Raw genomic sequence first — 13,334 nt, forward strand, 5'->3', positions numbered from 1 at the left:
ATGTTATTTCTGTATCTAGTCTCACAACACATATTTATTGAGCACTATCATGTTCCAGGCATTGCTCCAGTTTCTGAATATAGGGTGAACAAAATGCATATGTTTTCTACTGTCATGCATCTTATAGTCTAGTGGCAAAGATAGAAAACAAATAAACAAGCAAATAAAAACATGATTACTAATTGTATTGAGTTGTTTGAATGTAAATACTAAATGTAAAAAGGTTGCCATGAGAGAAAATAATAGGGAAAAACTGTATTGGATTAAATAAGCAGGGAAGGCCTCTTGAGGTTTATATGTAAACTGAAGAATGTGGAGCCCTAAAGAATAATATAGAACTTGCCATTAAGGAAGGAAAATGTTCTAGGCAGAGGGACCAGCACATCTGAAGACCTTGAGGCTGGAAGACTCCTTGGTTTTTTGAGGCTCTGGCAAAACAATTTAAAAAAGCCAGGGTGGCTGAAACATAGTGAGTGAGGGGAAAGATGGCAAGAGATGGGGTTGGAAAAATAGGTTGAGGGCAGATCACATAGGACTTTGTAGATCAGCTAGGGAGTTTGGATTTAATTCTAACTAAAATGGGAATCCACTGAAGAGTTTTAACCTGGGAGGAATCTGATTTAAGTTTTTAAAAAGATAACCCTTAAAATGGTACAACTATTTTGGAAAAAGGTCTGGCATGTTTTCATAAAACTAAACATACACTTATGATCAGCAATGACACTCCTTGATATTTATCCAAGAGAAATAAAAACTTATGTCCATGAAAACACTTGTATTGGGAGCACAGGTTAATAATTTTGAAATGACTAGTGTATTATGGGGCCAAACAAACAGGTAAGTGGATTATGAATGGTGGGAGTGAGATTTGTCATCACTGGAAGGAAAGTTACAAATAAGAAGGAAAGGCTAGTATGAGCTCTCTGGTACTGGGTCAGAGTCAGAGACAGCAGTATGTGCTAATGTTTAGTTTATACAGATAGAAGCAAAACAATTATAGATATGTATGAATTCATGGGCTAATATACATACACATATTATGTAGATCTGTCTACTGAGAGGACCCAGAATCAATGACACCCCCATAACGATAAACATGTCCAGAGCCCAGATCTTGGTTTCTAAAGACCATCATCCAGTAAAAGGAATCAGGGCTCCTTGGAGAAATGGCTGATTTTGGGGCTGGGTCAGGAAAAACACAAGATGAACCTGGAAAGTCTTGCAGTGCCAGAAAGTAAGAAGGTGCTCAAGAAAACACAAGGATGGAGGCATGTCAAGGACACACAGAGGCCAATGGCCAAGGCTGGAACAAATTGAACAACAAAATGAATAGTGCTTTTCAGATTATAGCCCAAAGTATAAAACGCACATGAGTCTCTAGTGACGTTGAAATGATTGAATAAATAAGTAAGTGGAGAAGAGATAGTCTTACTTGCAGAAAAACTTCAAATAATATATGTAGATACTCTCTCTTTAGGAGGTAGAACTTGATCTCCCTCCTTCGAGGGCAGGCTGAACTAAGTGAATTTTTTCCAAAGAATAGAATATGGAAGAGGAAAGATAGTAACTTCAAAGTGGAGAAACTTGGCAAACTTTACCATAACAAAATGACTGAGGGTAAAATCACCAGTGGTGCCACAGGGACATTATATGGCCTTAATATCATGTGATGAGACGAGCACTTCATCTCAGTGGTTTTCTTTCCAAAAACCCATCATTCCAGCCTAATCATATGACAACCATCAGAGAACACCAAATTGAGGGACATATTATTCAATACCTGGCCAATACTCAATACTGTCAAGGTCATGAAAAACAAGAAAAAACTGAGAACTTATCACAGCCACAGGGGAGACTAAGGAGATGTAACAACAAAGTATAATGTGGTTTGCTGGATTAGATCCTGAAACAGAAAAAGAACGTTAATGGAAGAACTGAAAAATCTAGAGTTTAGTGTATAGTAATGAATGCATTAATACCAATGCTGGCTTCTTCTTCTTTTTTATTTATTTATTTATTTACTTATTTATTATTAGAGACAGGGTCTCACTCTGTCACCTAGGCTGGAGTGCAGTTGCCCAAACTGCAGCCTCAAACTCCTGAGCTCAAGTGATCCTCCCATCTCAGCCTCCCAAGTACAGGTACTACGGGTGCATACCATTGCAAATGGCTAATTTTCTCATTTATTTCTTGTAGATATGGGATCTCTCTATGTTGCCCAGGCTGGTCTCGAACTCCCGGCTTTAGGTGATCCTCCCACTCTGGCCTTTCAAAGTGCTGGGATTACGGGTGTGAGCCACTGAGCCTGGCCAGCTTCTTCATTTTGACAAACGTACCATGGCAATGTGAAATGATAACATGGGGGAAAACTAAAACTGAGTGAGGGGTGTACGAGAAATCTCTGTACTATCTTTGCAAATTTTATGGTAATCCAAAATTATTATAATATAAAAAGTGTATTGAAAAAAACTTGTACAAAAATATTATAATAGCTTTATTCATATTGCATCAACCTGGAAACAATCCATCAATAAAAAGAAACAAACTATTGATGTATACCACAATATAGATAAATATCAAAAACATTATGCAGTCTCTTTTGTGCTGACATCATTACAAATAAAAAAAAATTTTGAACACATTATGCAGAGTGAAAAAAAAAGCATCTTATATCAAAAAGTACATACTGTACTTGTAGCAGTCTGGGTCCAGTCAGGAGAGAGAAACCACACAGTAATTTAATAGAGAAAATTTAACATAAAAACTTGTTAACTATAACAGAGAATTGGAGTCACAATGATAGGCTGTTAAGAAGTAAAGAAAACTCATAAGAATATAGAAACAGTAGATGTAAGGAGCAGCCACTATCTTGAAAGCTGAAATAGAGAAACCAAGAAAGAGGCCTCCCTGGGGCTCACTAAATGGCAGAGAAGTTGTTTTGGTGCTGTGGAACTTGCTGAAAATCTGTTCTGTACTGTGCCAGGGAAATCTGTTAATGGGGAGAGGTCTCGCTGGAGGCAGTCTGTTATAGAACTGCCCAAGTGAGGAGTTCCGAGGGAGGTGGGGATGCTAAGAAAAGCTGCTGGATGCTGCTGGCTGCTGTGTACTTCAGGAGCTGGGAACTGGAGAAGCCACAAGCAATGCAGGAGATTGATGCTGGAGAAACTGCTCATGATGAAGGTGCTGGATGTTGAAGAAATTATGTGAGCCAGGAGCTGGAGAAACTGTGCATGCTGCAGGAGGCTGCCAGCGGGCCTGAGCTCACTGGAACCAGAAAGAAAGAAAAATAACTCTTTTCTTCCTGCAATGTCTCTCCTATGTCCTCCACTGCTAAAGCTTGATGTTATGCCAACTGTCAAAGGAGAACTCTTTTTAAAGAGCCCATACTGTTTTCACAGAATAGGCAAAGTAAGTAAATTCAGAGCTGAGATGCAATAGATTGTTAACTGGTGCAATATGATACCTTTTCATTTCTTTGGAATTTTAAAAGAAATACAATTATGATGGAAATACAACTTCATGATAGGAAAAAAACTGAAACAGTAGTTGCCTCTGGGGATCTGGGAGATGAGAGCAGGAATTGACTGAAAGAGGCAAGAAGGAATGCTTTATGGTAATGGTAATGTTCTATATCTAGAGAATAGTTTACGTTAATCAGGTGTATGCTTTGTGTATTTCTTTGTTAAATTTTACTATACAGAAAAATGTAAACAAAAGTAAACATAAGCATGGTGAAGAATTTAGGGGGGAAGTATATTGATTCTTGTGATTTATTTTTAAATGCATCAAGAAATAACATGAATTGATGGATAAACAGAGAGATAGATGTATGGTAACAAAAATAATCAAATCTTTTTTTTCTAGTACATTTATTTTTTAAATTTTCTCTCTTTTTTACTTCTTATTTTTATTTTTTATTTCTATAGATTTAGAGGGTACAAGTGCAATTTTGTTGCATGCATATATTTTGTAGTGGTGAAATCTGGGCTTTTAGTGTACCCATCACCTGAATAGTGTACATTGTATCCAACAGATAATTTTTCGTCCCTCACTCCTCTTGCACCCTCCCAACTTTGGAGTTTCCAAGAACCATTATTTCACTGTATGAGTATCCATAGTTTATTTACCACTTATAAGTGAGAACATGCGGTATTTGGTTTTCAGTTCCTGAGTTACTTCACTTAGGATAATGGTCTCCAGTTTGATCCAAGTTGCTGCAAAAGAAATTATTTTATTCTTTTTCTATGGTTGAGTAGTATTCCATTGTGTATGTATACCATATTTTCTTTATCCACTCATTGGTTGACGGACACATAGGTTGATTCCATATATTTGCTATTGTGAATTGTGCTGCAATAAACATACGAATGCAGGTATCTTTTTGATATAATGACTTCTTTTCCTTTGGATACATACCCAGTAGTGGGATTGCTGGACTGAATGGTAGTTCCGTTTTTAGTTCTTTGAGGAATCTCCATACTGTATTCCATAGAGGTTGTACTAATTTACATTTCCATCAACTGTGTATAAGCATTCACTGCATCCATGACATCTATTGTTTTTTGACTTTTTAATAATGGCCATTCTGACTGGAGGAAGATGGTATCTCCTTGTGGTTTTACTTTGCATTTCTCTGATGATTAGTTATGTTGATCATTTTTTCATGTTTGTTGGCCATTTTTATATCTCTTTTGAAAAGTGCTCATGTCTTTTGCCTACTTTTTAATGGGGTTGTTTTCTTTCTTGCTGAGTTGTTTGAGTTCTCTGTAGATTCTAGATATTAGGGTTTCTTTTGGTTAGATACATATTAGGTTGGTGCAAAAGTAATTGTGTTTTCAGACAGTGCATTTTAAATCATTACAATGGGCTCAAACACATCTTTATTAACAAAAATAGGAACCATTACAATCAACACATTTTTGCCAACGAGAAATGAGTTTGTTCATTCCTGTAGCATAAAAATCTGTGCTTTCGGATTTGACAAACTCTTGGAAAGCATTTTCTGCATCCTGCTGGTTGTGGAAGCATTTTCCCTGCAAAACGTTGTCAAGATGCTTGAAGAAGTGGTAGTCAGCTGGCAAGAGGTCAGGTGAATATGGCGGATGAGGCAAAACTTCGTAGCCCAATTTGTTCAACTTTTGAAGCGTTGGTTATGCAGCGTGCTGTCGAGCATTGTCATGAGAAGAATTGGGCCCTTTCTGTTGACCAATGCCGGCTACAGGCATTGTGGTTTTCAGTGCATCTTATAGATTTGCTGAGCATATTTCTCAGATGTAATGGTTTCATGGGGATTCAGAAAGCTGTAGTGGATCGGACTGGCAGCAGATCACCAGTGACTACTACCTTTTTCTTGGTGCAAGTTTGGCTTTGGGAAGTGCCTTGGAGCTTCATCTCAGTCCGAACACTGAGCTAGTCCTTGCCAGTTTTCAGTTGTCATATATAATCCACTTTTTGTCGCATGTCACAATCCGATTGAGAAGTGGATTGTTATTGTGTACAAGAACAGAAGATAAGATGACACTTCAAAATGACAATATTTTTGATTTTTGGTCAGCTCATGAGGCACCCACTTATCGAGCTTTATCACCTTTCCAATTTGCTTTAAATGCCGGAAGACCATAGAACGGTTGTTGTGGAGTTGTAAGAGGATCAGCTTCAATGATTGCCCTCTATTGGTTGTTGTCAACTTTCGGTGGTTGGCCACTGCACTCCTCATCTTCAAGGCTGTCATCTCCTTTGCAAAACTTCTTGAACCACCACTGCACTATATGTTCATTAGCAGCTCCTGGGCCAAATGTGTTGCTGATGTTGTGAGTTGTCTTCCCTGCTTTATGACCCATTTTGAACTCAAATAAGAAATTTGCTTGAATTTGCTTTTTGTCTAACATCATTTCCATAGTCTAAAATAAATATAAAATAAACATCAAGTAATAGGTCATTAGCAAAAAAAATAAAGTGAGAAATGTACATTAAAATGATATATAACATAACCACAGTTATTTGAGAATGTATTCCAATATCAAATGGCAAATTTCAACAATGCTAAAACCGCAATTACTTTTGCACTAACCTAATAGTTTGTGAATATTTTCTCCCATTCTGTAAGTTGTCTGTTTACTCTGTTGATTATTTCTTTTGCTGTGAAGAAACTTTTTAGTTAAGTCCCATTTGCTATTTTTGTTTTTGTTGCATTTGCTTTTAGGGTCTTAGTCATAAATTCTTTGTATAGGTCTTTGTCCAGAAGAGTTTTTCCTAGGTTTTCTTATAGAATTTTTATTAGTTTCAGGTCTTACATTTAAGTCTTTAATCCATCTTGAGTTAATTTTTGCATATGACGAGAGACAGGGATCCAGTTTCATTCTTCTGCATATGGCTATTCAATTTTCCTAGCACCAGTTATTGCATAAGGTGTCCTTTCCCCAGTGCATGTTTTCGTCTGCTTTGTCAAAGATCAGTTAGTTGTAAGTATATGGCTTTATTTCTGAGTTCTCTATTCTGTTCCATTAATCTGTGAGTCTATTTTCATGTTACTGAACAGTACCATTCTGTTTTAGTTACTATAGACTTGTATAATTTGAAGTGAGGTAATGTAATACCTCCAGTTTTCTTCTCTTTGCTTATGGTTGCTTTGGCTATTTGGGCTCCTTTTTGGTTCCATATGAATTTTAGGATGGTTTTTTCCAAGGGAATTGTCAAATGTTAATGGTAGGATCTAGGTACCAGCTAGATCTGGAGGACATTGGTGCTTATGGTAAAATTATTTTAGTCTTTCTTTATGTTTGAAACATTCAAAATTAGATGTTGGAAAGAAAAGATAACCTTAACTGCTGAGGGGAGGATGGATTTTAGGAGAACAAGAGAGAAAATGGGCAGACTGGTGGGAAGGCAATTTTGATAGAGCAGTGAGAGATGATAAAAGCCTGAATTGGAGGAGTGCAGTGGAGAAGCAGAGAAATAGAATTGGTATAGCTTTGACAGGTCAAAATGAGATGTAATAGTGATGTATCAGAAATAGGAGGTGAGGAAGAGGAAGGAATCAGTAATGATAGTCAGGATTTGATTTTATGCAGTTGAATAGATTGTGGTGCTCTTGCTGTGACAGAGAAAACTGAAAGAGAAATAGATTTAAAATATGTATGAGATGAAATTAAGAATTCCGTCTTAGACCTATGTATCAGGCTTGAGATATCCATGAGACATCTAAACAGAACTCTGAGAAAAACAGTTGGGTATATGTTTGGAGGGCAGAAGAAGAGCTAGGCTAGAGAAATGTTAATGGGAGCCATTAAGAAAATATCAGCTGTTTGACCTCTCTCCCTCACTTAAATTCATATATTGAAGCTCTAACCTCCAATGTGACTATATTCGAAGATAGGGCCTTTAAGGAGGGAATTAAGGTTAAATGAGATCATCAGGGTAGGGCCCTAATCTAATAAGATTGGGGTCCCTATAACAAAGGGAAGAGACAACATGAATGCATGTACATAGAGAGAGGGCCATGTGCGGGCACAGTGAGAAGGTGGCCATCTGTAAGCCAAGGGTAAAGGCCTCACCAGAAACCATTCATGCCAGCACCTTGGTATAGGATTTCCAGCTTCCAGAACTGAGAAATTAAGTTTTTGTTGTTTAAGCCACCTGATTTGTGGTATTCTGTTATGGCAGCTCTAGTAAATTAATATGCCAGTCATGGTATTTAAAACCATGAAAATGGATATGATCACTTAGGAAGCAAGTATAAGAAGAGAAGAGTACAGGGATCAGTCTTGGGTCTTGAGGACTATAAATATTAAGTGTCCAAACAGGCCAAGATAAAGTAGCAAAGGAGATTGAGAAAGTTAACAGGAAACTGACAGAAAGGGTCATAAAATCCAAGAGAAGAAAATGATTTAACAGGGAAGGAACAGCTGTGTTGAATGTTGCTGCTAGGCTGGGTGAGTTGACGATGAAAGAGTCCATTGGAGTAGGAGGCATGCTGATGGCAAAAAGGTCAGTTTTTGAGGTGTGTATGGCAAAATACACTAAAAACAAAGTTAAAAATAGAGGCCAAAAACAGATTGGGGGAGAAACCTTATTTACACACACACACACACACACACACACACACAAACTTACACAAGAATACTATCTGTAACATGCAAAGCACCACTATACTTCAATAAGACAACCAAATAGGAAAAAAGTGTGCAAAGAATGTGATAAGAAAATTCTTAGAAGAAATATGATGCTCAATCTCATAATTAGGGAACTATCAATTAACAATGAAATACTTTATTTTGCTCTTTAGATTGTAAAATATTTAATATTTCATAATATCTAGAGTATGTAAGGATACCCTCATAATGTTGGTGAGTATGTAAGGCCTTTTTGGAGGATAATTTAGTGCTATCTACCAAAATAAAATTGCTTATACCTATTTTCCATTAATTTTACTTCTAAAATTATGTCCTTCAGAAACACTTACACAGGTGTGCAAGATTATATCTTATTTCAACAAATCTGATACCATTGATTAAAAGATGCATCCCAATTTCAGAGATATTAAAATGTGAAAATAAGTATATGTAGAATTGATGAAACATAATATTACAAAGAAGTTCATTGCAGCATTGTTTAAAAAGTTATAATTGACTGATAATACTGAATTTTAAGCTTTTATAAAAGACCAAGGTATATATAAATGTACTGACATGAAAACATGGCCACTATATTTGGTGAAAAACTGAATTTATAGAACAATATTTATAATATGATTCTATTTCTGTAGGACAAAAATTAATGTATGTATATATTTATAGTTTCATTAAAAATGCTGGTAGGGTAAACAGCAAGCTGTGGTAATCTCCTGAGAATCGGATTGGCATAAAGTTAAAGTATATCTTTTTTTACTGTGTGCATAGAAGTTTTTTTCTATTTTTAAAACAAAGATCATATTATTTTTGCAAAACAAAAGATCCATTTATATTTTGGCTTGAATAATCTGATTTGGGTGCAGTTAACTACTTGGAAATAAAATAATAAAAGGATAACACCTTCTTTATCATTTTGGGATTAAATTGAGTATTTCAGCAACAAGGCTTGTAAAATTGTGGGTTTTTCTTGAAATCTATATCTGAATAAATTCAAATAGAGTTATGATCTAGAACTTGTAGAATTATAAGAGTAAGAACAAGGTGTTATGGGATACTGTGATGATAAGGTTGAGAATCAGAGATATCATTTTCAGGCAGAATTGTATCATAGATTTTGAGAAAGCATGGATGTTTCATCTAGGATTAAATATCCTATAATTGTCATCCTTAAATTTGGGAAATAGAATCCTTGAGATATGGGACATAGGACTCTTTGTGGGCCTCCAGCTGGTAGACTTCTTATGCCTATGGGGCATACAGTAGTGCCTACCAAAGACAGACCAAATTCCCCCTCTGAGTGTCAGAGCAGAACACCCTACTACTGAATGGAGTGGATCAACTCATTGGCACAAGTTAAGACAGCTGTCTCAGTATTCATATTAGGAACTGGGATGGGAAATTAGTAAGGTAATCTGTAAGATACATGGGTAGTAATAACACCAATAATTTTATTTGCTTTATTAAAATTTTATTAAATGTGGCTGGTTTCATTAGCTCTACTATAGGTATTTTGATAGGTGGATAGTTGTTTTTAAATTACTGTTTCTGCACTGGATGATTGCTGGGGAGTCCTATTCTGCCATGTTGCTGCACCCCTTAGACCTAACACCAATAATTTTAAAAAGCAGCATTGCCACAACAAATCTCAAGTGTAAATAATTATGTACCATCTTAACATAAACTTTATACTGTTTTCATCAGGAGTGACTAAACTGTTATAAAATAAGTGATCATCTATAAGATATTCGAGTTCTAAAATTCCGTTATTCCACACAGGTCAAAATTCCCTCTACATGATGAGTTTTCTTTCCCAGCCACTCTGGGGATTGTTGAAGTGGGAAATAAAATGCCTTGATAATTCTAGTCTTTAAGACACTATTTCTAAGTCCACAAGATTAAATTTATGGAAAACAATGTAGGCACAAAGAGACAAAGCTACTAAAGGAGGATTTCAAAAGTATAGTAACAAACCAACTGTAAAAATATATTTTCAGGACAATTGAAATATGAGTATGAAATGGTTACTAAATGATATTGAAGAATTTTTAATTTGGTTAGGTGTGATAAGGATATTGTGCTTATGTTCAAAAACATTAACCACTCTTCCAGCAATGCATGCTCAAGTATTTAGGGATGTAATGTAATGTAATAATGTAATAATGTCTGTGGTTTACTTTAAAGTACTTCAAAAGATATAGATGACGCTAATACGAGAAATATGAATGTTAAATCCAGATCATGCACATATGGCAGTGCTCTATACTCTGCTTTCTATTCTTATGTACATTTAAAATTTTTATAATAAAAGTTTAACAAAGTACAAGTAAAATAAAATTTGAAAGGGCAAAAAGTTCCATATGATTGTTTATTGGATATGCAAAATTAATTGATGCTCACGATGCCTACTTAAATCACTTCACCTCTGGGAGTCTAAGTTTATTTACCTAGAAAATGAAAAAATTAGTTGACTGTTTTGTCCTTTCCAATTCTGAGATGGTACACAACACAGACCGTAACTTAAATGTCCACCCGTGCCAAGTAGGTAATTCACATTAGTGAATTGGTGAAGTGCTTGCCGGTCTAAAGGGGTGCACGTCTCCAGCCGAATACTGCCTTTTGATAATGTGGGTTCTGTGGTTCGAGTGGAGGAAATTCAGATTTTTATATGAAATTCCACATTTTTAAATGTTAACAAATGAAAAATAAAAGTATAGGAGTGGCGCAAGAGGGGCCACCAAAGTCTGCGCAAGTTTACCGCCTCTGCGCGGTCTGCCACCTGCTGTCAGCTAGGGCACCTGCAATGGGGTGGATGAGCACTGTGAGGAAGGCCAGAAGATTAAAACAGACGAAGAACAGAACATTCAGCCGACAATGATTCTAGAAAGTGAATTCTGTTTCAAAATACCAGTCTACCTCGTCCTATTTTCACCTACAGCAGTAGTTGAAGTCTACACAACTCAGTAAACACCACCAGAAGAGAAAACTCGTTTTTTTATTATCTTTTATTATCTCTCTTCCTCAGACAATCCGAGCGCCGCGCAGCACAGTCCTATTCGGATACCACGCGGTCCTCCGCCGGCTCCTGGGGCCACAGGTTTTATACTGTCCAGGAGCGCTGGGGGAGCACTCCGAGGCCTCCCTTAAAGTTATACTGCCGCCTGGCAACCCCCGCGAACCTCCAGAGGGGTAAACTGCTTCGCTTCCCTCAGCGATCAAGAAGTTCGCTCCCTCCGGCTTGAGGAAAGGAGTTCTCAACCGGAAGTTTAGCCTTCCGTCCTGAGCGCTTCCTGTTTGGTAACTAAGGACGCGGGATGGTTGCTAGGGCTCCGGTGGCACTACCGCGGAGCTTTGCCTGTGCCTCGGGTTGACTGTGGTGCCGCTCACCCGCGGTGCGAGAAGGCGCATCTTTGCTCTGCACCCGGTCTCGAGTTTCCTATACGTTTGCAGTCATGAGTAGCGAATTCCTGGCGGAGCTGCACTGGGAGGATGGGTTCGCCATCCCGGTGGCGAATGAGGAGAACAAGACACTGGAAGATCAGGTGAAGAAGGCGGTGGGGAGAAGGAGATGGTCTTTTAGGGGTGTTTTCTGGTTGGCAGCACCACCCTATCCCTTTTATTTCTCTCCTTCGCTTTCTTAATCCCGTCTTTTCTCTGTCTAACGCTCCCCTGCACCATCTCCTTCCTCTCTCGCTCTGACTGGCCTTTTCGGTAATTGTTAAGCATTTAAAAATTTTATTGAAACAATAATTGATATTCAGGGCTATAAAGCCCGAATCGTTACTCTCTTCCTCCCCTCGCTGCCTTACTCACGTCTAGCCTCCCAGGCAGGAGAGGAAAAGGGTGGTTCCCGCGCCAACTTTTTCGTTCTTTGAAATTAAGAGCTGCTTGGAAAGGGACTTCTGAGGTTTGCGCATATTTGTAAACAAAGCACGTTCTCGTTGATACTTCTTTGTAAGTTTCCGTCTATGATGTTTAAAGCTGAAAGTGACCAGATGTTTTCAGGAGGGACATTCCAGTAAGAATATGAAATGTGCAGTTTATAGTTTTTCAGAGTGAAGATTAATTTGTCACAAACTGACAAAAAGTATTTTATGTTGTAAGGACGAACTTATGCCAACTATAATTCATAGAAGTTTTCGAAAAAAAAATCGCATCCCGCTCAGCAAACTTTAAAAAAAACCTTTAGCAATCAGCCTAAAGTTCCGTAACATGGTGGTATGTTGTGCAGAAGAGGGTCCAAGAATAACAGATGATGCTTACACTACTTCATAAAATAGAACAGGAAGTTATCTCATCTGTGAAAATGAAAATGAAAATCGCTTGACTCTACCTTTTGAAAAGAATAGACACAGTTTTTAGAATATTGTGACCTATTTACTCATATCTAATTTAGAAGTCTGGATTTTTTTTTTTTTTCAAAGAAGGGCAACATTAGGAACTATAAGAGATCTAGCACTGAGTACTGAGGAATAATAATATTAAGTGTCCAGCCCTGGATTCAGATGGTACTTACCAGATCCTGTTTCCTATTCTGTAAAATGGAGAATAAGTAAAATATTTACCTCATAGGATTGTTATAAGGCTCCAAGGACATAATGTGGGTTAAAGTTCTATTCAAACATTAGTTTTTAGTATTACTGGCATAATATGGGTCTGACAGGATTTTATATACATATTACTTATATTAGATTTTTTTTAAAAAAAAATTAGAGCAGCAAAAAGAAAAATGAGGGCTATAATTGATTTACCTGAATAAACTCTAACATTAAAAGCAACTCTTAATAAGTTTAAGATATTCAAACAGGGCAGCCCGGGTCTCGCCGGCCCCGGCCCAGCCCCTGTCCTGCAGCTCCCAGCGGCGGCTCTTGCGCCCTCCCCTAACTCCTCTCGACGTCCTCCTGGGCGCCCGTTACGGCTGTGCCCCCGCATCCTGTGGGTCTCCAAAGCGGGAGAGCGCCCTGGCTGGGGCAGGCAGCGCAGCTGCCGGTGCCTGGCTCATTCTCGTCCCCCGGGTATCTGTGTTGGGCGTCCAGTGCTGCGGGACATTTGGAAGGAGCAGAGGACGTCTGTGTTCCCGGGTCTCCCTGGCCCTTCCCACCACAGGGCCTTTGCACAGACTGGATTTTGTGGCAGAAATGCTCTCGTTGGGGCCAATCTCATGACGGACCCCAGCATGGCTAACATTTCCCAACAGGTCTGACTTTC

General features: G+C 37.9%; 1 protein-coding gene across 1 annotated transcript in view; it reads left to right on the forward strand.

Moving 5' to 3' along the window:
* The first annotated feature begins 11,467 nt into the window (after positions 1-11,467).
* CCDC39 (coiled-coil domain 39 molecular ruler complex subunit) overlaps positions 11,468-13,334 on the forward strand; it is a 70,745-nt gene continuing 68,878 nt past the window's right edge. Inside the window, exon 1 of the mRNA XM_069472884.1 lies at positions 11,468-11,668. Coding sequence (XP_069328985.1) covers positions 11,579-11,668 — 90 coding nt within the window. The 5' untranslated portion in view covers positions 11,468-11,578. The remainder of the gene's footprint in view (positions 11,669-13,334) is intronic.

Source organism: Eulemur rufifrons, chromosome 7 (assembly GCF_041146395.1).
Source record: "Eulemur rufifrons isolate Redbay chromosome 7, OSU_ERuf_1, whole genome shotgun sequence".
In the NCBI taxonomy this organism is placed as follows: Eukaryota; Metazoa; Chordata; class Mammalia; order Primates; family Lemuridae; genus Eulemur; species Eulemur rufifrons.